At 45.8% G+C, this 24289-nt stretch overlaps 2 protein-coding genes and 2 long non-coding RNA genes across 7 annotated transcripts in view; 3 read left to right on the forward strand and 1 right to left on the reverse strand.

Moving 5' to 3' along the window:
* The window catches only part of LOC124344283, a 19979-nt gene extending 16545 nt beyond the window's left edge, over nt 1-3434 (reverse strand). Inside the window, exons 1-2 of the long non-coding RNA XR_006919643.1 lie at nt 3421-3434; nt 1753-1757 (exon numbers count right to left, since the gene is read on the reverse strand). This is a non-coding gene — a long non-coding RNA (uncharacterized LOC124344283). The remainder of the gene's footprint in view (nt 1-1752; nt 1758-3420) is intronic.
* LOC124344119 (MAM and LDL-receptor class A domain-containing protein 1-like) overlaps nt 1-12435 on the forward strand; it is a 24211-nt gene extending 11776 nt beyond the window's left edge. For 3 of the 4 annotated variants that reach the window (XM_046797567.1, XM_046797566.1, XM_046797568.1), the window contains 5 exons: nt 6767-6903; nt 7045-7171; nt 7585-7782; nt 9816-10490; nt 11722-12435. In XM_046797567.1, the coding sequence (XP_046653523.1) occupies nt 6767-6903; nt 7045-7171; nt 7585-7782; nt 9816-10490; nt 11722-12080 (1496 nt within the window). In that variant the 3' untranslated portion in view covers nt 12081-12435. The remainder of the gene's footprint in view (nt 1-6766; nt 6904-7044; nt 7172-7584; nt 7783-9815; nt 10491-11721) is intronic. The other variant, XM_046797569.1, reaches the window with a different exon arrangement.
* Nucleotides 12436-21498: 9063 nt separating this feature from the next.
* LOC124344288 lies at nt 21499-21789 on the forward strand. Its single transcript, XR_006919647.1, has 2 exons — nt 21499-21555; nt 21703-21789. It is a non-coding gene; the product is annotated as an uncharacterized LOC124344288 (long non-coding RNA).
* A 470-nt stretch (nt 21790-22259) lies between these two features.
* The window catches only part of LOC124344084, a 28122-nt gene continuing 26092 nt past the window's right edge, over nt 22260-24289 (forward strand). Inside the window, exon 1 of the mRNA XM_046797509.1 lies at nt 22260-22341. The gene's annotated coding sequence lies outside the window, so the exon portion shown is untranslated. The remainder of the gene's footprint in view (nt 22342-24289) is intronic.

Genomic DNA, 24289 nt, shown 5'->3' on the forward strand with positions numbered 1-24289 from the left:
ACTGATTGGGGAGTAAAGACTCGGAATAGTTGCCTTTTTCTTTCCATGTTGTGTCCACCAGGAACAAAGGGAGGCGCACACACACAAAGACAGCAACAAAAGTTTCAAGTCCAATCACGTGAATATCTAACGGAGTGGAATAACGTTCGTTTGTCACCATGGCTTGATCCTCCATGCGCATCGTGTCGCCCGCTCTTGTGTCTGTCTGCGGACAGGATCTTCTTTTTTTGAAGCCCCACAAAACCTTTTTTTCTTCTTCTTCTTCTTTTCCCTGTCATCTCTTGCAAACCAAATCTTTTGATTTTCTCTCTCCCTCTTTGTGTATTAGATATTGATGAGTTGATGGCGTACTTTGCCACGCACTGTTGTCTCGCTTCTTTTATTCCCGGCCAATCCGAATCGACAGCAGCCACGACAATAAGAAAACCAAACAAAACGCTGAGACTTGTTAGGCAACTCTTTTAAAGGTTTTTCAGTGGGGGGTTTTATTTCCCTTTTCATTTTCAAGTTCGTCCTTTATTCTTTTTCTTTTTCAGTTGAATGCCACTTCTTTTAGAGTTGGGCTCGGATGTTATTTATTTGTCTTTTTCTCCTTTGGAAAATTGCAATCGAAACATTTCAGCCGCAGAAAAAGTCTGTCATTGTTTTCTTTTTCTTTTATTGTTTGTTGTTGTTGTTGCCTCGCGAACCGCCATCAAATGAAGGGAGGCCCAGCATCCGCGATTTGTTTGTCTTTAGAATTTCTTCTCCAAGGGAGGAAACCCAAAGAGTTTCGCTCTCTCTTTCTCTCTCTCGCTTTTTCCATTTCGATTTCTGCTGGTTGGCTCGTTCACATAAAGAATGTCTCGACGAATTCGCAAAAGAACTTTCCGAAATGCAGTGAAAGAGAATCGCACTGGCTTCCTTTTGATCCAAATAAAATACGCAAAAAATAAAAAAGGCAGGGCTCGAGTCCATGGCCACCCCTTAAAATAGGAGAGCCGGAGCAGCTCCGCTGCAAAAGTTGAAAAGGAACTGCTGTAACTATTGATTATGTGAGACTTACTTTTATACGGAGAGCGGAGGCGGAGTTCTGCTGTACCGTAGTACAAGGAAATATCATAAAGTCTTTTTTTCCTTTTTTTTTTTTTGGCTTGTCTTTCTTTCATTCAGTGAGATGAACGAGCGATTTAAATGAGATAACAACCTATATTATACCCACTAACCAGACAGATTGAAGACTTTTTAGTATCCGTTTCACTTTCGTCGAGTTTTTTCGGCCCGCTTTGAGGTGTTGCAATTTCCCATCCATCCGGTTCCTCTCCTTTTTGTGTGAGCAGAAAGCGATAGAGACTTGGGCTGGTGCGTCGTACACATTTTGGCCGTAATCTAAAAAGACTTTGACTGGTCCTTATATTCTTCTTCTTCTTTTACTTGCCACATCGAGTCGGGGAGGTGTGTGATGTGGAAGTGATGGGGTCTGGCAGCTGATGCGGAGGAGGAGGCAGCGGCTCAATGTCATGTAATTCAGTTTTCAGCTTTTCGCCTACTAATTGGGTCCGGATAAAAGAAGAAGAAGAAGTTTCGGGTGGTGCGGAACGGAGGAGGGAAGATGAGAGGCAAAACTTGATGATGAAGTTGATGAGAAAGTGTAAGGGCGAGGATCGCCTATCATTGCCCACCTTCCGAGAAACTCGAGGCAAAGAAGGCCCGAATGTATAAAGAGTCGGCAGCCCTAATGATGATATGGTGGCGTGTCATTTGATACTTGACAAAAACTGATGGTGGAAAAAAGAGAGAGAAAAACACATTCGCTCAGCTCTTCTTATAGACGCGCTCCTTATTTATTTATTTTTTCTCCTTTATCGGCCGGGATTTGTTTCTGCCTTTCGATTCGAAAATGAAGTCAATAAAAGAGTGGCCCAGCCAACTGCTGGTGTAGACTGGCTCATCCAATCTATCCAAGTGTCCATCTCGAGCCGACGTCAGCTTGAAACGACGCTCAAGTATATAGACGTGGTTGTAGGGATAGGGATGGGGTAGTAGCGATTCAATCTTGAATTTCCATCCTGGAAATGAAAACTCCTCTTTTTTTTATTCTTCTTCTTCTTCTGAATATTGAAAATAAATTTTTGAGGGGGCCCAGATTTATAGAATTGATGTGGCCCTTGTTGACGTCAATTCAACTCGCGACGTTTCCTATTTGCCAGCGGAAGGGCGCGTGATGTTTAAGTAGTCGCTAAAGGGAAGCGACTGCAAACGTCCCAGTAGTGCAGTCAACACGTGCTTCATACAAGTCCGTCCTACCAGTAGAACGATATCCACCTTTTTCTCTCTCGCTTTTGGCCGGACACCGTCCACGAGGTAAAGGTGGGGGCCAATTGCAATTGGTGGGGGCACAATGGAACCTGGGCTAATCCCATCCACTAGAGGCTGTGCAAGCGTGACAACTTGCTCTCGGCCGTCTTTACTTTAAGACGATGTCCGGCGCGTTAAAGAAAAAGAGATTTCCATCTTGGGTGGGGCTTTTGCTGGTCGGTTTTTGTATTTTTCGGGCTCCTTCTGATTTTTCGACGATGGACGGCGACGAGTAAAGCCGAGCGGCGGATCGATCCATCGATCGGCAGCGCAGCTTCTGCTCTGGCCCTATCTGCTTTTCATTTAGTTTTTTCACGCAGACGGCGGCGTCGGACGATTTGATTTTATTGGGCGTGGCGCTGACCGCTCGACGGCCCTTGATTTTCCTTTTTTCATTTGGGGTTGAATGTTTTTTGTTTCTGGGGGGTGGGCATCGCAAAGATGTAGTTGTTTTACACAGTAAAAGTCGTCTACTAGTCGTCGTCGTCGTCGTCGTCGTCGTCGTACAGTAGGTCTATAGACTATCATTTCGTGTCAATCCGCACAGCTGGGCGTGGTATGTAAATTCTCTCTCTGGCTTTCTTGCCAGCCTGTGAAATGCCTGGAGCTTTTCTTTATCGCTTTCACAGGTCAACTGCGCCCGATCCCGCCCGCGTTGCCTCCAGTCGTCGTCATTCCCATCACGACTCTCTCTTGATTCCGTCCGTTTCGCCATTTGGCCGGCGTTTTCCAACGAACTTGACAGTTGGCAGTTGGCCACCGCGCCGACGAATAATAAGAGAAAGCAGCAAACTCTTCATTTGTTTGCCCAGCAGTTTCTTTCTCTTTTTTCCCCGTCTTGGCCTTGGATGACGCCACCGGTGCAGAGCATTAGCGGAAATGTCAGTTGAAAAGTGAATCGCATTTGCAACGATTGTACTTTTGGCCCCGTTGTGGGTGGGCGACGCAACGAGGGCCGGACACGGAGACTCGTAAAAAACACTTTTGTTTCTGGTGCAGGCCGTCGTCGTCGTTGTCGCCGTGCTTTGCGAGGGATTCGATTCGTTCCATCATCTTAACGAACTCTTGCACGCACGCACGCACGCATACGTACGACCGCTCTCTTTCCGTCTCTCCGGAAATGACATGCAGCCGGGCGAACAAGAAAAGGGGGAGACGGCCGTCGTCGTCGTCGTCACTGAAGCGACAATCGCATCAAATATCATGGCCGTCGCATTTTCTCATTCATGATATTGTGTGCGCATATTTCTATAATATCACGTACTATACCGGCACCGGGTTAGTGGAGACATCGTCTTTTGGCGCATTTGTTTATACGACCGACTGACCACACCCTGCGCTCCCAACGTGACCCCCCCCCCCCCTCTTGCCTAGTTTTGACTTTTTGACGACAAATAAGGGCGTGGCTTTCTCTCTTTTTTCTTGTTTTTTTTTTAAATATTCAAACCGGAACTAGGCTTTTGGGCACTTCTGTGCTGTGCTGTGCCCCTCTGGTCTACGTTCATAAATGGGAAAAGATATTGTAGTTTTCCCGGTAGAGGATAGCGTCGTCTGCGGAATGAAACACGCAGGCACTTGGGAGGGAGAACCGAAAGGTCAGGACTTTTATTTTTTTTTACAGAAAGAAAACACATGAAACAAAAAATGGAAATAAGAAACGGCCGTCTGTCTAGGTATAATATAAGTGGCAACTTGTGCATGTCTTTGGCGCATTATAATGCATTCACGGCCTCCGCTGCTGCTGCGGAGAATACGACGTAGATGTATATATATATTTCCGGCGAATTCCGCGTCCTTTTGTCTCTTTCTCTCTATGCCTCTCTTGGGGAAACTTGGCCGAGTTGGAGCGGCAGCAGAGACGCCTAGGTATATCATTGTCACTAATTGCCAATGTTGCTGCTGCTGGCCTCCCTCCCTCCCGCACCGCCTGGCAATCAGGCCGATTCTCGAAACTAAAGACGAGGGAGGATCTCTATATAACAATCGAAAAGTCAAAGTGAAAGAAGAAGGAGGAAGGAAAAGATTTCGCCTCTTGTCTCCTGATTGAAAAGCAAGAGAGGAGACCTATGCTGCAGCTAGACTTTGAAAGTCTATTATTTTCCGATCCGGTGACGGATGAAATTTCCAAGTGTCTTGGATGGCAAAGCAACGGCGACTTTTCTTTTCTTTTGGGGTTTTTGTGGGCATCGATCGCAGGTGGGAAAGAAAAGAAAAAAAAGCCGACAGCAGCAGCAGTGGCAGTGGCGGCTGGTAGTGCCATTACTGTTTCCTCCTCCTTCATCGTCCGGATGTCATTAAAAAGGAATCGGAACAGAAAAAGAAAAGAAAAGTGGGAAGAAATGAGAGTTCCATTCGCCTGGCGGAACTGATTTTGGCAGAGAATCCACAAGAACAACGAGCCAATTTATTGAGATCACGTTATAGAGAAGATAGAAGATATATATATACTTTTGGGGGTTTTTTATCTTTTTATCTTTTGGGTCGTTATCATTGCGGCTGCTGAGCCAAAACCGCCAGCACACACCCCTTTTCCTTTCATCTTTTCATTTCTACTTGGATTTTGGGGTTTTTTTTCTTGTTAGTTTGATTTTGGAAGGGCAATGTGTGCGTGTGTTATGTAATCGATCGAGTCCCGGCAACCGACGGCGTTTGCTCGGATGAACCCAATCAAAGGTCCGTTTTCCTTTTCCTTTTTTTTTTTTTTTTTTTTTTTATTTTATTTTATTTTTCCTCTACGCCAATTCCATCGGGATCCAATTTCTCAATTGTCTCTCGCGGATTTTTAGCCGCACCCCGGAGGATGACACGAAAATTCCACCGGCAACGAGCCAAATCCTCTTCTCGATCCTGGGGCGGACGCTAACTCGTTCGGGGGGTTCCCGTTGGAATTTGCAGGCCACGGAAATGTTCAGTTATTTACGTCTGGACTACTCCGCCCGACTTACTACACCACCCCGGCTGAAAGGAGAAAAAACAAAAATAATCTCGTGCGACTATCAAAGATTTACCGACGAGATATTACGGGGGGGATGGATGGATGGATTGCCTTGCGTGCAGGTTGTGAATCCGATAATAGATTTGTATTCCTACCGCCAATCCTGCGGCTGGATAAGTCGATGTCGATGACGGATAGCCCCCTTCGGGCTCTAGCTCCACCATACATTTATACATGCCAAGGTTTTTTTGTTTTTTGTTTGTTTTTGTCCGTTAGAAATAGAAACCCCCCCGGTATGAGACTCGATTGATTCCTTTGTGATATTTTTTTGTTTTCTATTCTGGGGACTGTTAGTGTTGTGAACCCTCTCAAGGTACGCCGTCCACTATTGGCAGGATCCCTTGCGGCTGGTCGCCGTGAGGTGGTCCCATTTTTTCTAGCTCCCAATTTTGGCGCTCGTTCGATAGGCGATGGCGCAAGTTTTCGAATGTGACGTGTTCTGGATCTGGCACCCATGATCTAAGGGAAATAATATCAATCGCACGTCATAATGCAATGCAAATAACGAACCTAATGGAGTTGTGGGATCAGTGGCATCACTCGCCTCTCAATCCTCATTGTCTCTCTGCACATCATCCATCCATCCATCCATTCGTACTACAAGGAAATTGAGATTCCGGTTTCTGGTCCATGGACGTACGTGTGGGGTGGGGGGATCCTGTTTATGCGGCAATCAATTGAAAGTCAGTCGAGAGTCTCGGGCCCGTTAATATTAGCTCCCGTGTTTGTGTTTCCTCATCTGTATCCCCTTTCCCATTGTAGTGTCTATACTTGTGTATCTATCTAAATTTTCGGTTGGGTTTTGCTAGCGCTGTGTACACTCTCGGGTAACAAGAGTCCCGCAGGCACAGCGAGTTCCCTCTCCCCCTGTATATAGACTGTCTTCATTTGATTGAGCTCGCTCCCACTCTGCTCTTCTAGTCTAGCCACTTGCGAGCGAAGCTTTGATCCGCCGAGCGTGAGAGATGATGTATCCTCATATCCCGGACTGCATCGATTCGCCAGCGCCTACCGCCAAACAGCGGAGGGGGAATCTATATATAACCAACAACTAGCACGGATGATGATAGGATTGAGAGTCGTACAGGCAACAGCACCCCCTCCTTCCCGCTGCTAAGTATCACCGGCGCGTATTAGTTGGTCCAATATCAGAAGCTACTCTGTGTAGACAGCAGAAGGAGGCATTCTCCCGCTCCATTGGGTTTTCCCTTCATTCTCTTGTTGTTGAGCTGTCGGGATTGGCACGTACACTGCGGTTGTTGTTGTTGTTGTATCATCGAGTCGGGGGAATTTCACGAAATCTTCCGGGCTTCCCAATCCGATTTCCCCATACACTTTGAGATCCTCGTCGTTAACTTTCTTTCCTCGATGAATCAGTTGCTTTATTTCTTGACCAGCAAACTTATGTTGTTGTTCTTTGATTATGATTATTAGGTCAGATCAATGTGTTCATCAAACCGGAGAGCAAAAAGATGTCGGAACTGAGGCCGGCTTTTGTCCGTTCCGGAGATCAGGGCGATCGTTGGCGTCAAGGTTACATTTCACTGGACACGGTCACCGAAAACTTTCAGGTAAATAGTCGTAACAGACGTACTGTAACTTGAGGTGATATACAGTAACTCCTCTCCTTTTTTTTCGTTTGTGCCACGTCATCGCAGTGGCATTCTTTTTTATTGACCGTGTTTATTTATTTTGTGATTTTCCACCCCCAGGTTGTCATAGAAGGCGTACGCGGAACGGGTTACGTCGGCGACTCGGCCATTGACGACGTCCAGTTGACAAAAGGCGAAGAATGTCTGGCGGCTCTGAAGAGAATGATGGCCGACACAATTGTACCAGGTGACCTTTTCTTCGTCGCCAACCAACTCAAATAACTCGGCGTTTCTTTTGCCGCACTGGGCATAAAGTTATATAGGCGCGTCTTTGATGGCGCGCGGACTATTGCGGGGGCATCAATCAACTAGGCAGGGGGAGCTCCCGCTCGAGTTGTGGCAATTCAACAAGTTGCGCTTTCATTTTAACAGAAAAGCAAAACACTTAATGAAAAAAGAAACGGACATAAAAACGCCGGAGCTAACCGAATGGCTGGCACAGCGTTTGTTTATGGCCCGGGCGGGAGAAGGGTTTATGACTGTCGCGAGTCCAGTAATATTCAAAGCACAGAAGAAAAAACCCATTCAGGGAAATGCGTTCATCATATTTTGATTGAAATGAATTTGGCGTCTGATTTGAATCGATTTGAAATTTTGCAGGAGGATCGACCGCCCCGCCGTCGAGCACGATCCCGCCCAATGCGTCGTGCTCGACCCGCTGCTCTACGTCGGAACGGACGGAAGAGACGGCCAACACCAACACGTCGTCGTCGTCGTCGTCGTGGACTTGCGGTTGTAGCGACGATTGTCTGCTGAAGAATTCGTGCTGCTCGGATTACGCCGCCTTCTGTTTGACGGGTGAGTCGTGCCCATCGGCAATTGTTTATGATCATTGAGGATCGTCCTTTGCTCTTCTGTCGATGATTTTGTTTGGTCCGTTGTCCGTTGGCGTGCGTGATTTCCCGCTGTTGGAAAGGGAGGGGGGAGAAAAGAAGACTTTGATGATGACGGGTACTAGTGCAGTTTGGTCGATAGTTGCGATGATGTTGGTTCTTTTTCGGCTTGTCCCTTTGGCGCTTGGTGGTGTAGGGGGGGGGGGGGGAGCGGCCGCAGCCGCGTAATAGATCGGGTCACTCGTTCACGTAATGACTTGCCCTAGCCTTTCTCGTTTTTTCTGCCTCAAGTCGGCGATGGCGGGATGAAAGTTTCACTTTTTATTTTTTTTCGGGCGACGTGAGGGGAAGAAGAAGAAGCGAATTTATTGGATGGTGTCGGACCACCATCACCGTCGGCCATTTGGCCATTGGCGCGTCCCAATGGCACTGGGTTTTCTCTCTCTCTCTCTCTCTTTTCCGTTCCGCTCCTCATCCGATGCAAGTGTTTTCTTTGCCTCTTCGTCTCTTATTTCCGGGCCCAGTTTCTTCCACCCAACTCCCGGTGGCTTCCACAAAAGCGGAAGGGAATCAAATAAAATCAAGAAGGAAAAAAGAAAAAGAAACGCCCCGATGACCAAAGGATCGACTACTATAGTCTATTCGGTGTGGGACTATACGGTTTTCCTCTTTGCAAGTCTCTTTTTAGCTTGTCTCGTCATGTCCGTCTCCTATATACGCCGAAAAGAAAATGAAATCTATTTTCTCTTTTCATTTTCTTTTTTGCCCTTGTTTCGTCCTTTTTCTCTATTTTCCATTTGACTTGAATAACCCCCGGACACTTGGCCTATATATTTTCAACTATAGAGAGTTGATTCACTCACTTGAATGTGTCCAGCTACCCCCAAAAAAGACTCCGTTTTTCTTTTTGGTTTTGTTTTGTTTTCCCGACGATCGTTGATGCATGAAAGTGAAACATACACACAAAGCAGCAGCATGCCATGTGTGAGTACCGTCGTTAGAACTGAGCAAACTAGGCTATTATTTAGGCCAGAATTTTTTAAAAGCGGAAGCGTAAACTTTGGAGGATTGATTTGGCCAACTAGGGGGAGAACTAAAAAAACAAGCAGACTGAACATACCTCAACTGTCAAAGTGAACTAGACGCAACTTGTGAGCTGTGTGTATATGTAATAGCTAGCGGCGGCCAACATTCTGCACTCGTGTGTACATACAGACCCTCTTAACGTATAACTTGTATGGAAGGAAATGAATCTCTCACGAACAAATTGTTTTCCCGCTTTTTCTTTTTTTGGGGGGCCAGACTTTAGATGCTTGTTAGATGTATGTGTCGGGTGTTTATGTGCAGCGCTCTCTTTTTCTTCTTCTTCTTTCTTTTGTGTCGGGGTTTTTAATAGCTACTCGCACTGGTGGTACGTATAGTCGTTGGAGCAGCCGGCCCTATTATTTATTAGCAGATGAAAAAGGCAAACGTTGAGGGTCGCTTTAACGAGCTCGTGTCAAGAACTCGACCAGTATGGATGGTGGCGTGTATGATGACATTCATCAACGTGTCGTTCGCTTTTCTTTTTGTTCCCTCCTCCTCCGAGAAGAAGAAAAACAAACAGACTAGAACTATTACAATTTATGTAATAGGCCCCCCGGGCTCGGCACACACATGCAACGACCCATCGGCGTAATCCAGCCAATCCCTATGCGAATGATCCCAGTCAGGTGGATTTTGTCCGTCGTAGTTGTGTGTGTTGTGTCAGTGGTCGATTTTGTCAAGGCAGACAACAACAAGACGTAAGAACAATGAGAATAGAATATTGATTTCTTTTCTTTTTTTCATTCCCGCTGGTTTCTGGGAACGATTTGTCCGGCGCTTTTTTTTTTCTCCTGTGTGTCTCTTCTCCCGTCTGTCGGTGTCCGTCTGTTTATTTTTCGTTATCCGGTGGCTGCCTCCCTATTTCCTTCTCTCTCTGACTGACTGACACGAATCGATGCTATTCATAAAAAGGACGGACAGGAACGTCGACAGCCACGGCAACGACCGTCACCACCACAACGGCCAGTCCACCGCAGACGACGACGACCATCACAACAACTTTAGCCCCTCCACCGTCGCAGGCAATTGCATCGTCAACAACAACAACAACTACAACGACGACAGAGACTCCTACGATCCCTACAACGACATTTCGTCCAACTGCTGCCGCAACGACGACGACGACGGCCAGCAGCGTTCCCATTCCTACCACGATGCCGACGACGCTTGCCATCAGCTCAACTACGCCGATCCCTCCTTCCACTTCTTCTTCGACTGTTATTATGTCCACTGTAGCGACTACACAGCCAACAACAGTCACGTCCACAACGACGACAACGACAGAAAGGCCTACAACCACATCAACAACATCAACTACCGTGCGGTCATCGACGACGACTATTCCCACGACGAGAACAACAACGACAACAACAGCCAAACCAACAACGACGACGACGACTAGATCCACTGCAACGAATCCCACAACGACGACATCAACAACCACAACAACAACTGCCGTCCCCACCAATACATTCCGGACATGGGTTGTCCCTACCACAAGGACTCCGTTGGCCACCACCACTACACCAGCCCCGACTAGGCCGACGACGACGACGAGTGTATTAGTCACTGGCGATCCTCCCCAAGGTAATAAACGTGTCTACGCTCAAACGGTCAATTACTGATCAACATTTAGATCCTCCATAATTGCGCCTCTACCGTTTTGGGAAAGCCGCTCCCGAAAATGCCGTTTAGAAATGGGGGAGGGGGGGGGTAGGAGGGAGGCTTAAAAAACAACCAGGCCCTTTCGCATCCGCACATCGACCCGGACGATCTAATGGAATTAGTCAGCCATCCCCCAGCGTAACGCGTATGATCGGGGATGGGAGGTAGTAGTACGGCCGCCGGCTATAGGAAACGGAAAACGACATGAGCTAGCTCTTTATCTATTAAGTTATATCCTTCGTCGAGAGAGATCCTGCTCTTCCCGTTTTTATTCTATTCCACCTCGATGAAGGTCGTTGAGCTGCGCTTCTTCTCTTTCTCTCTCGGCTCTGATGCACAAACCTTGTCGCACACGAGAAACTTATTCCCGAGTTTACTTACAAGTCGAAGGAAAGCCTTTTTAAAAATGGATTCCGTCACGTTGCAGCTTCGCTTCCTTGATGTATCGCTCGCCCTATTGCAAAATCCGCCTCCAAAAATAGCCGCGTTTTTAGCGGGTCTGGTGGGAGAAGAAGGCAAAAGAGAGAACGCGCCATTGGGTACGAATATTTTCCAACCGTGATAGTGTGAACCAGTACGTTTTTGGGGTTCACGGTATTATATATACATCCGACTCATTTGCATCTGATAAATTATTGATCGGCTAAAAAGACAAGGAAAAAGTTCCGAGTTTGTTTTTTCTTTCCTCCTCTTCTTGTTGGTTTCCTTAGTGATTATATATAGACTTTGAAAGTGTGGCATCAACGATTCTAGAAAAAAAAAATCAAAAGTTTTTTAATCCGTTCAATAATAGTGGCACGGATTTTAAAATCTTTTTTATTATTATTATTATTCTTTCAATGCAAACTTTTAAAGAGATTTTTATTTTTTTTTGAATCGTGGCGCGCTATTCTCATGGGCTGGCAACTTGTTGCCGCACTTTTATCGATTTTTCTTATCGGCTGCTGCCCGTCGTCCCCTTTGTTGTCGAGCGCAAGGAAGGGGAGGATGAATCCGCTGATAATTGCAGCCTCCTCTCAATTTGAATAACATCCGCGCATAGAAATTTAAGCCGCTGGAAATTGCAATTAGCCGCGCTGGATTATGTGCGACGTTGAGCTGATTGTCGCCTTTGTGTTTGTCTTGGCAATTGTCGCTTCCCCCCCACCCTCAGATGGACTGCAAGGTGATGACGACCAATCAGGCCTCGCGGCCGATCAGCCATCGCCCAGCGCCAGCAGCCAAACATCGTCGCCCAAGTGGCTGATTGGCACCGTCGTCGCAGCCGCAGTTGGCGTCGCTCTGCTCCTGATGATCGGCGTCGTCGTGGCCGTCATCCGATCCCGCAACTCCGTCTCGGATAGACGGCGGAGACCCAAGCTGCGATCCAACCAACAGGATCAGCTGGCCGAAGATTCGGACGTCAGATACTTGCGGGACGAGGACGACGTCCAGCTGGATCTTACGGAAGCCACACCTTCGTCCAAATCGACCGGATCCCATCGCCAATTTGCCGATTTCGAACGGCTCTAAATCAATTACTTCTTCTTAACAAAAGGCCTTGACAGGAGGCTAGCACACTTGAACCTTTTATAATATCACGTATAATTTTCATCAAGTTTTTCTTTACTCTGATGTCTTTTGCCTAGGCTCTCTTTCCCGTGTATCCAATCTAAAAAGTCGACGTCGGATATTTCCCTTTTTTAAGCCTTATCATCGTGTGTTACTTTCTCTTTTGATTCCTCGGTGAATACTTAATCTATTGTAATAATATTGTGACGGTTCAATCCGACTCCCACACACGCCCACATCTTTTCTTTTTCAAATTTTTCTTTTGATCCCAAAATGAAAATTTGATCATTTTCCTACATACACAAAAGTGCCAATATGTTGTTGCCTTTTTTTCTCCCTTTGAGACGTGTGGGTGGTTTCAAGGATTTACTTCCCGTGTTGTAGGTTTGTTCGTGGAACTGGTTCACCATTATCATCACGGAGATGGCAGATGTAGGCCAAGTATCTGCTCGACACGACCGAGTCGTCATCTCGAACCGAAAAAGAGAGGGTACACCATACGCGGCGAGTATATAACGGGAGGGGGGTTCCATTTTTTGATTTTCCCGTCCGACAGACAGACGAGAGTCGTCGTCGTCGCCGTCGTCGCCGTCGTGTAATATCTGATAAGTGTATATCATTCAACGTGTGCTGCTGCATGTTGCCGAGTTGTCTGATGCGGGGAGCTATTTTCATTCCGCGTTGCCGCTGGCGATGCATTTTCTGCTTGTCTGATTCTCTCTCTCTACTTTTGTCGGCGATGCCGGCGACAAACGTAACGCACAAAAGGGGCGCCCAGACGTCGTACACGCCCCACGTAATGTTGCCATAGCGGCCCGGGGTATAAGGAAAGAAAAGAAAAAAATGGCAAGTGGGAAATTCCCCGTGTATATAGTAACAAATGGACTTTTTTCTTCTTCTTCTTGTAAACGACATTCAGCTTCTCTTTATTGGCTTCAAAGTTTTGACGTGCAGTTGCGTCTCAATCTGGGAGAGTGCCGCCGCTGGCCGGCGTTTCTTTTTTTTTTCGGGTTGCCAAGTTGGCCGTGTCACCTGCTCGACGGTGACAACGGCGCCGGTCCTCCCCCCCCCCCCCCCCGTATGTACGTGTGTTCATTACCAAATAGCACAACTGCATGTATAATCAGCAGCGCGTCGAAATGGTGGGGGCAGGGCCGGCAGGCAGGGCCGAGTCGTGTTGTTTTCTTGTGATCCCATAATAGAGAGACGGGCGGCGGTTGGTTAGTGCGAGCCCGACTGCTGCTGAGATTGCCGAGTCGAGATTACCTTGTCACGCTTGTAAAGAGACCATTCAACTCAATTTGTATTGAATCAACTATGTAATTGCCCTGTGTGTGGGGGGGAGTGCAGCCTCACCGCAACTCACGGTTTAAATAAAAGGCGCGGGACACGGCCCGCATTATGTAACGGGCGAAAACATGGGCAAATAATGCGGCCGTTGCGGGCAATCGACTCTGCTGCTCTGTTTGTGTTGCACGTGGAAACTTTAGCCCACCCCCCCCCCCCACCAGCAAATGCAGGAGGTAAAACTCGTGCACGAGCCAATCACGAATTTCAACGGGTTCGCCATCTCTGCGCCCCCCTGTCAATGTTCTACAGTTTCTGGCCCAGCCCGGGCCATCGATTCAACTTTGTAGAGAGAGGGAGAAAGAGCGTCTACCCTCATTCAAGTTGCGAGATCCCGTAGAGGTTGGCTAAAAATTCTCATTTTCTCTGTGCATGGAATCGAATCAGAAATGCATTGGCGCCAGCGAAAGACAGTGTGTGTGTGTTGTTTTCGATAAGTTGCATCTGTATGCCGTTGGGGCGTAGAGATGAACCCAAACAAAAAACAAAAGTTGCGTAGCTACAGCATAAGAGAATGGGTAGGTAGGTAGGTAGAGAGACATTGTGAATGCATCGTGCTGCCGCTCTCGCAATGCATGTTTGATCCAGTTACTCCTCGCAGTTGTCGACGGAGGGGGCAGAGTTTTTATCCGGGATGAAATCAATAACTAGGAGGCAGCAGCCGGGGATACTATATAGTCTATAGTAGGCAGAGTCAGGCAGGCTGGCAGGCAGGCACACAAAAGCTGGAAGCAAACTGATGAATAAGTCAACACGGAATTTTGTTTCACTCATGTGAACTCGATGAAGATGAAGACCCGGAGGGGCCGACCGTCTAATACAGGAAGAAAGCCCCTGGCCCGTTTTCTTCTTTTCTAGACGTGCCATGTGTTTAATTGATTGCTTCCTCCTACATCAATTGGGAGGGGGGCAGACGTCGACTAGGTGCGCATTCAAATCGATACAAGAAACGAACATGTGTCGAAGGAGGGCGGATGTAAAAATGGGGGGCGATATCCGCAATTTCTGCACACGAAAAGAAAACCCCCCCAAAAAGGAGCTCGTTTTTATTTGGCAGATATTTGGCGTTTGAGAGGGGAGGTTTTTCTTTTCTTTTGATATTTTATGGCTCTTATGGCGTCGTAAATCGCCACATGAGCGATAAGTGCATATAGTTGTCCATTAGTTACAAGTCGATGCTTATCTATTGGCGAATGTCGGCGGTTAGATTCCAGTGAAGAAAAAAAAAAAAGCCCCGGTTGGTGGTTCTCTTCTGTTGGCGTTTGAAAACGTCAGAGCCAAGAGCAGCCGAAGCATATCGACCGCGTTGTGTTGACTGTCGTCGCCGACGTATAGAATGGCTGGCCAAAAGGAAAAGAATCAACCGAATCACAAAAAAAAAAAGGCAAATGCGAATGGCATCGCGATGTTTTTTTTTTTAGTGACGACGAGCGGCCCAGTGCAAATAATGACCTTATAAACGTCGCATAAATGTCGCCGTATCTATTCGCCACGATTTCTAAAGTCTCGTCGAAAGCGAATGCGAAACGACTTTTGGAGATTTACGACGCTCTTCTATTTAAAATCTCAAGTTTAGCCTTTTTATTTTTCAAGTTTTGTTTCACGTTATAATAATACAAGTCAGATCAGTCCCACAGAACGTAAAATAGTGTGCACTATTAAAGAAACTTACGACTGCGCTATAGCGATCCATCCATCCATTAAGAGGCCACGAATAGAAGAAGAAGATTCTTTCATAACTTTACTTGGTGAGTGGAATCTTTGTGTGTAGGGGGCCGCCGCCCATTGTACAGCCCTGGTTGACCTGTAATGGTGATGTATAACTCTCGGCTAACGAGAGCAAACGCGAACAAGCGCAGTTATATCACATCCAACTTTGTCGCAGTAGGGAAAAATAATATGTCGGAAGCAAACCGAAAATGTAATAGGGAAACTATGCCGACATGAAAGGCCTGCCCTGCCCAAGTTTAGCTTCTTGTGAACCAGATAAACTTGAAGAGTAAATAAAGTATGCGGGTGACAAGAGTACTATAGTCGTTATTTTTCCCGGTAATGAAAAGGAGGTTTAGGCCAGTCCAATTCGGGTCCGGGGGCTAAATAAGGGTTGACCCAATATAAAAAAAGGGCCGATTCAGCTCCTTACCTGCCTGACAGCTGCTTAATGTCGTAATGGCCTTTCATGCCGGTTTACGCGTTTGATTAGCCATCGCTTTTTTCTTGAAATAATGATTCGCCGGGGGGCTGTGGTGTGGTGACGGATCAAAAAGCGTATTAACCGCGCAATGATGATGGGCCCTGCTGCAGTGCTGGAAACGGCTTGCGCTCCTGTCATTGGTTCCCGCTGTCGCCTCTCCTGTTTTATGTACAAACAAACCGACTGCTCACAGACAAGATATATAGTAGCTAGGACTTGTAATAAGTAGATATATGAGGACGGCTGTGAACATGGCAGACGGGGGGAATCACAACTTGCTGGGTCCCAGGGATTTTGCCGCTTTTGATGACCTTTTTTCTTTAGCGGATTTGAGCTTCTTTTCCTTATTTTGTGTCTCTGGGTCGGCTGTTGTGTGTCTTCGTGACCGTTGCGTATAATATATATCTAAGAGGACGGACGTCAAGGATCGCGAGCCGGACTTGCGGTAGCTGGGAAATCACCTGTCCAATTTGGCGGCCGAGGGACAATTTAGTGCGTGGCTGCTCCGACGCTCGGATTATTAAGCCACCAGCGTCGTGACCCGTCGAAAAGTCGGTCAAAGAGAAAGAAAGTTCCAAAAGCTTTGGCACTGTAAGAGCAGCAGCATATAGGGCAGACCAGGGACAGTTTGTTTGCCCAGGGTTTGCTGGACAAGAAAACACGCCCATCATTTGCTGCGCATTTGCCGGTATACAGGTGCCGGGGCACACCAGAGGCTTCCGCGGGATGTATTTAAGGATCAGCGGGAGCGGGAAAAAAAAGAAAAAAAATAGTTTACTTTTTTAAGTGCTATATATTGGGCTAGCTATTTGTAGCCATTTCTTGAATGAAATTTATTCTTTTTTTGTTTTTAAATTACTTTTTGCGGGTGGCGGCTGCCACGATTTATGGCTGGGACGACGCCATTGGCATTAACAGAATTCCATCATTTTCGATTGAAATTAAAGTTGAACTGTTTTCCCTTGGGGTTTTTTCTTTTTTATTGAATTTTTACGATTTTATTGAATGTTGTTCGTGTTGAAACGGCGAGTCTCTTAACTACCGGCGTTATTATTATTTTATATCCCTGCGTTTATTGATCGGAATATTTATATACTGTGTGTGGCCCGTTACACAGCACGCTGCTGCCGGCCCGGGGAGTACTGTATATGGCGCAGCTTGTGTAAATAGTCGTTGCCCCTACGCCGCCTGTAGTTTATGTAGAGTCCCTGCACTTTATAGTCGCAACTCGAGTGTAGCCCAGACTGTCACATGAACGCTGCCCGCCCTTGCTGTCCGTCCGCTCACGTCAGCACCCCCCGTTCCCAGTACTACATGTTTTACTCCGTGTCATCGGCTCGGAGCCTTATTCCTCCTCCTCCTGGACGTGTATATATACGTACACAGAGACAACCATCCAGTAGTAGCATAGTCCTGTGGACTGCGTCTAACTGCAATAATGCACATCGGGACTTATTGTAGTTGACAACCTTGAACTGATCCCGCGCGCCGCTCAACTCCGCCGCCCGTTTTTCTTTCTCTTTTTTCGCCAACAGCTGCCGGCCCTAATGGCCGTCGATAGAATTCTCTACACGTCGCATTCACATCACATCAAACTGCAGCTTAAACACGTAGCCATTTCATATACAGAGCGCAGCTACTATATAGCCTGGGCATTCTAATACTCACGTAGCGTGTTCCAGAGGGAGGGGGGCCAGCAAAGAGCCGGTCCGCGATATGTAGGGAACTTAGTAAACGAAGGGAAGAAGAAAACAAAAAAGCGTATCGAGGAAACAACAGCAGCAGCCGACATGCATATCAGAGGCCCTGGCAATCGATCCTGGCCTCCTATGTGCCAGCCCGCTTTCTTGTGTGCGCTTGGACGAAGATCCTCGGCAGGTCGGTAGGGCCGCCGCCGGCTGAACTGGCCAGGGTTTCAGGATTGGGAGGGGGGGGGGGGGTCTGATGGGTTTGGGGGCGGCTATATTATCCTCCGTGCTGTTGTTTGTTTGTTTGGATAATATTGGGGGGGTCTGCATTGCTGGCCTGCTGCCTCGATTCTCCGAAGACCAAGAGGCTCTAACGTGAGGGCGACCGACGACGACGACGACTGTTTGGGGAATAAGACGTTAATGAGGTACGTGCTCCTGACTCCTTGAAGAAGAAGAGGCCCAAGATTACAGGAGCGCGCTGGGCTGGCTGGCTTAGGACTTAAGGAGGCAGACACAACTCAGTCAACTATTAATGTTGTTCGCCGCTCTCTAATATCTAGACGTCGTGGCCTACAACTCGACTGTGTACCTCAGCCGCTCTTACATGGGCTTCAAATTAGCCTCGCTCAGTCATAGCACTATACAGGCTATTGACGAAGTTGTTTTTCATTTATCCGATATACTTCTTTCTCCATCCTTGCCGATCCTGCGTGAGGATCCCCTTGCAGGATCGTCCCTACAATCTACTACGACGTTAATTAATGATTCTTTTATACAGGGTCGAAATGAGATGAGAAAAGACTTGCCATTATAGAGCTTCTTCCTTCTTTTTTTCTTGCCAATATTTTAGTTGTGCGTGTAAGTCCCGGGACGAGTGGGCGGAGGCCACTACGTCGTATAAGCGTATGATGCCTTGTGCCTCGGCGATTTTATTAGTTATAGTCTCAAATATTATGACAAGGGAGATGCGCGGGGGGCTTCAACGAGATTTTTCTTTTTTAAATTCAAATTCAGGATCGAGTGGTGCATAATATAAAAGACGAGAGGTCTAATATGTAATGACCTTATTGAAAGACTTTGTCAGCTGAGTGGAGTTCTCTTTGATGCGTCTTCTTCTTCTTCTGGGGGGGTTATGTCATTGGTTTCAATTGGATTGGCCCCCTCCCTCCTCTCTCTCCGTAAAGGTCTAGATTTCTAATATGCAACGACAGCAAGCAGCAGTACTTGGCATTCTATATATACCGCGTTGCATAGAGACGGCGATTGCAGTGGTGGTGGTGGTGGTGGTGGTTTTAAAAGTGATGGCGGAAGTACTAGAGGGGGGCCATGCCCTCGACTCGTCGACTGTCAAGATGATGATGATGATCACCATCATTATCTGCCCTTATCGGCCACCGCGCTGCTGCTGCCGAGAGATCAAGAGCCTGAGCGTCGTATTCACGTGTAAAGTGTTTCATCAATGCAAATCCTGCACCGTGCATTCCATTCAGCTCATTATGTGTACGTCCAGGAGTTGCCGCCGCAGTGGGTCACACTCTACGTACGGTCACAGGGCTCTGCACATTTCTATTAAAAACCAGCAATACGTGAACCCTACAATATTAGTAATAATCCTGATGATACCTCTCGCGCTCGCTTCAATACTTCAGTGCTCGGCAGTCGTGAACAGTCGTGAATAGGATGTTTACTTTTATCATCGCAAATCCCCCCAAAGATAAAAGGGGAATTTAACCTCGTAAGTACGTACACAGATCTGTTGGATTCCGAACAGATATTTCCGAATAAGGAGAAATATAATAAGTCCCGACACGGAAGGTATCAGGAAAGAACATCAGATTTCGACTTCTCTCGATATTATTCAAATGATGACCGGAAAGGCAATGTGCCAGAATTTTATTCTATTACTCCTCGGATTCAATTGCATTTTTCCTCGGCACTGTCAAAATAACAGAAAAGAAAAGCGTCTTACTTTCCGATAAAATAACATTGCATCTCATCAAGTCAATAAAATAAAAGGCGACAAAAAGAAAAAAAAGGACGAAGATATTCGTCGAGAGTGTGCGAGACATTTTGTGTATTTTGAATATCAAAAAATGTCTCCTTTTCATTTCTCGCGATGGTATATATAGGGCAAACAGTAATAATAAAAAAGAAAAAAAAAAAAGGAAATGCACACTGTAAAGTCGATTTTTATTATCATCTTTGGCTTCAATGTTGCCCTTTGATTCCAAAAGGCTCTCTGATGCTCCGTTATTTTTTTCCTTGGCTGGCTGCTGTTGCTGCTGGTTCAATCAATTGGATTGCCGTCTCGAGTGCTGCTGCTCCTGCTCCTGCCATTCGTTTTCTCCTGTTCATTTTGCACGCTGCACGCGTCTCTCTCTCTTCTCTCTTTTTTTATTCCGCCAGACTTATTATTTACAATACTACTGGGCCAGGGTCGACTCGTTTGTTGTCCTGATCAAAGAGAAAAGAAAACGGGCTCGCCGTATATGTATGTACTACGTATACGCCGCCGTCATTTCGAAATCTTCTACTATATCGTTTGCCCTCCCTAGAAAACTCTAGTAGCGAAAAATCCCCCCGTCATATTATATTTAAGATGTGGAGCAGCTGATTGAGATCTCGGAAACGGGAAGTTCAACTACGTTCGTACCTGGATCGACGAATTATTAGTGGGGGGGAAAAAGAAAAAAAAGTTGATTTTGATTTTCTTTGTTCCGATGTAACCAGCCGAGCGAAAATAACAAGATTGTCTATGTTGTTGTTGTTTTTTCTTTCTTATTCAATAGGCGTACGTGTTTGACTCCCTTATTATTAATCAGAAGAGAGCGTAGAGCGGGAGGGTTAAAAGAACAACAAACGAAAGAGATAAAATTGAAAAAACAAAAAACAAACAAGTTTAGATTATTATTATTAGTAGGTTACGAGGGATGACGTCTTTTAGAGTCGTGCAAGAGGTCATACAGTATCTTGTTATTTGTTTGTACCGGACGTTGAGTTGTATTATAGCCATAGTGATGACGCATACGTACGCCCTACATTGTTATCTTGAATAAGCAAAACACAAAACATAAGCGCATAAATGCAAACTATAACTCACAGGGCGGATTAATCCCCCCTCCCATCACTGGAAGAATAGAAATATTTTTGTAAGAAAACTTATAATACGTTCGTATATGCCGGGAGCGCCCCCGCCCGTTGGAAATGCTATATATCAAGTATTAGAGAGCTGTTCAACTTTTAACTTTGTAAACCTATATGCATCACATTCTCTCTCTTTCTCCATATTACAGTCTGGCCTTCGCCTTCTCTCTCTCTCTCTCGGCTAAAATTGTTTCTCTATTGAATCTTTATTGAGCCGTTTCTTAAGTCCCCTATTATTTCGAGGATCCAGCAGCGAAAAGAGGCTCAAACAGAAGTGCATTTTCTCACAGACCAACGTCAACGGCTAAGTGGCACCCCACGGGCTGCTGGGCGGCTGCTGTACTACGGGCGTGGGCTCTGCTGCTCTACTCCCGTTACTTGAGTGTTTCTATTGAATTCCTGATGGACTACTAAAAACGTGATAAAATACTTTTCTCTCTAAAACACACATTGTTTCCCTATACTACTCTTCTCTTTTTTAATCAATCAAACCGCCTTCGTCAGATAGATAGCTCCACTTTAATTAACTGGAATCGCGCAATTGCCAAATTTTCACTAGAAAACAAATCAATCGAAATTGTTGGAATATCTTCTTTGATATATATTTTTTAAAGATTGTCTTTTAAAAAATAAAAATTATTTATAAACTAGGAAGTAAAGTTCCAGCAAAATAGGTAAACTGTATTATTAGATCAAGTTTCATGAATTTTTCACGGGGAAAAGTTGTCTCTGTACTCAACGTCGTCTGTTGAAACTTTATCCAATTTTTGAGTTTTGAGACTGCTGGTGTATCACAAGAGTTTTAGATTGTTCAAATTCATTTGACGTGTTGCTGTCAGTACTTAAATACGTGAAAAACTCGGCTCTCAGCTTACGGCTTCTTCTCGGGATCGCCATTGTTTAAAAAGTCATTTTTAAGAACGAGGAAAGTCTTGAGTATAGAAAGCACGAGGTGACAGCATGGCCGCTCTTATTATCCGTCAGTGTCTGCAAGGTGTTGTTATATTCATCACTCTCTTGTCAAGTACATCATGGGCGAAATCGGAAAACAATTTACCAGGTTAGTCTTCTTATTTGCTCTTTTTTTCTAAGTCATTGTAACAATATTCTGCCATTTCGATTTTCCTTACAATATGTCGTGTCATTCAAGATAATTGACAGCTGTTGAAAGTTGATTGTTCATTTCCATTCTTGCTTTATTACATAGTGCTGTGCCCTTCTGTCGCCAACGGAATATTCGGCGATTTGCTTCAACATTACGGCTGTTACCTGCCAGGTTTAGATGTCTTTGAGGTAAATCTTACATTTCATTCTTATTATTTCGTTTTAACTTGAGACCATCTCTTTTTGTAGGACAAAATGAAACCGAGTAAACCATCTGTCATATCCAGCAGGGTAATAACTTCAAGCCCCATAATGAGTGAAATTTACGAGTCAAATTATTTTGTTCAATCATTACTAGATAAAGCCAACCATACCTCCAGTACATGAAATGCCCAAGTGGTTGGAAGACTTATCTAGTCATTTATTGAATTCCACTCTTCTTTTCAACAGCCAAAATCAACAAGAGAAACTGGATGAAACCAACAACACATCAGGTACTACCATATGATTGGCCCTGCCGTCCAGCAGTGTATTGACATTTATTGACATGTTGTTTAGAGAATGAAGGATGTGGTGGTACCTGCCCGTCTTCGCCTTCGTGGGTCCCTCAGTGTTGTCGTGCTGAAACGCGGTTGCTCTACCCGCTGTACGGCCGTTCGCTCACGAGCGATCGATTGGTGCCGATCGCTCAGGATTTAAACCCTACTGGGATCCAACAGCCCGTCGTCTATCGCCACTGCCTGTAAGTCGTAACTCCATTTCGCTCTCTTCTTCTCTTCTGTCTTGATTCAATTGAACGGTTCCGAAAACATGAAATGAAGCACTTGCACTATTTGCCCTCTCGTTTGCCGTTGCAAAAAAAAAAGGTCGGAGGAAACGGAATTGGTGCGCGGTCGCTGCCACCAGAGCACTTTGCCTCGACTCTTTTTCATTTCCACGACTGCTGGAGGTTATCCGTACAAGCAGGATTTGATCCTCGTTCCCAACAACTGCGAATGCCTCGTCACTTTGGGCCAACATATCGAGAATGGCACGGGAGAATCTGACAGACACGATACGATCACGTCGACCACTTTGTGAGTCCTTCCTTTTTGTGTGTCTGTGCTCCGTCCACATTTCTTATTTGAATTTTTTTTTTTTTTTTTTTATTCAAATCGTCTGGGACGCTCAGGTTGACTCCGGGTGAAGGTTCAGGGACTGGTGGTGTTAGCAGCCAAGAGCCGGCCATCCAGGAAGAAGGATTCATCCCGCATCATCAGGATTCTTGATTCTTAATTTTTTCCCCCTCTTAATTCAAGTCGTGTCGGCGTTCCTTTTTCTCTTTTTATAAACGAACCATCATCGCGACACAAGCAAGCGCTGCGACTTCCGTCACTCACGTGTTGTTCAGTTTTCTACCTCCAGCCTTTGTTGTTTGTTCCCCCCCCCCTTACCCCTAGCTCTCAATAGATCGTTACATACAACAGCTAATGCGATGCGTCAACTTGCACAGAACACACACACACACTGAGTTGTGCCGGCCTCTTCATGTTCTCGTCGTGAAGGTTACTCCTCAAGGGCAATTTCACGTCCTTTTTCCGAGTTTGTCTCTTTTTTGTTGTTGTTGCTATTTTCACTTTAATTATTACTTTGTTTTTTGTTTGATTATTGGCGGGTTGTTGACAACTTCTTTCAAGCCTCGAGTGGAGAAGCAAGTTGACATTGGAGACGCTGGCATTCGGCGGTGAGAGACACTGTTATAATGAGAAAGGCAACTTTGAGTGTCTTAACGAAAGTTTTCCGTTCTGGAATGAAAACAAGACAGGGAGGGGGTGGGGGCTCGTTAGTTGCCAACCAAAAAACCTTACAGGCCATCTTCACATTTTCCCTTTTTTTGTTTTAGCAAAGTTGGAATTTCTCTCGGCTGTCCGTTCACTATTTTTTCAAGAGTTTCCCCGAGACCGGATATAGACTCGCGTTGTTGCAGTGCTTAATCATTAGCGCGCACTCTCGTCTAATTGAATAATAATAATAATGAATTGATGATAATTATCGGTACGGATTGCAAAATGGGTTTTCGGAAAATCTAGTTGCCCTGATTATCACGGCCCTTTTATTTGTTTATCAAATAAGATGATTAGTTTTCATTAATCCGTGTTTACTTTTTCTCTGCGCACTTTCTAGCTTTTTTACGGGGATTAATCCTACTTATTGGATTTGTTGTCCTAGTTTTTTTCTTTTATTTTTAAACGTGTATATTGTCTTCTTTCCCTTTTTTTCCCGCTGTGGCGTCCTTCTCATTAAATTCCGATTACCACAGGGACTAGGGTAATTCCAATTCTGATGCCAATGCTAAAAGCGGAAGGAATGGAGGCAGTAAAGCGAATAACGTTTCCTTGTAGCGAATGTGGGGTGGTGGTTCAATCAGCTGGCGCTGGCGAATAATTAAATCCATCGAGGCGGTACGTACGGACTTGCAACTGCATCTAATATTCTACATACACTGTAGCGGGCGAGGCCAGCCCACCCAGCCCAGCCCCCTCCCATCTTATACACATCCACTTACGGATATAAACTGCACCAAGTACTTTGTTCCGGCTCCTAGACCGCTCTCCCTTGATGTGCAAACGTTAAGGTGTGTGTGTACATGTATTTGTTTGAAGTTGCATGTTGAGCCGCTTTTGAGAAATTAAAGGATTTTCATTTGCCAG

Source organism: Daphnia pulicaria, chromosome 6 (genome assembly GCF_021234035.1).
Source record: "Daphnia pulicaria isolate SC F1-1A chromosome 6, SC_F0-13Bv2, whole genome shotgun sequence".
Taxonomy (NCBI): domain Eukaryota; kingdom Metazoa; phylum Arthropoda; class Branchiopoda; order Diplostraca; family Daphniidae; genus Daphnia; species Daphnia pulicaria.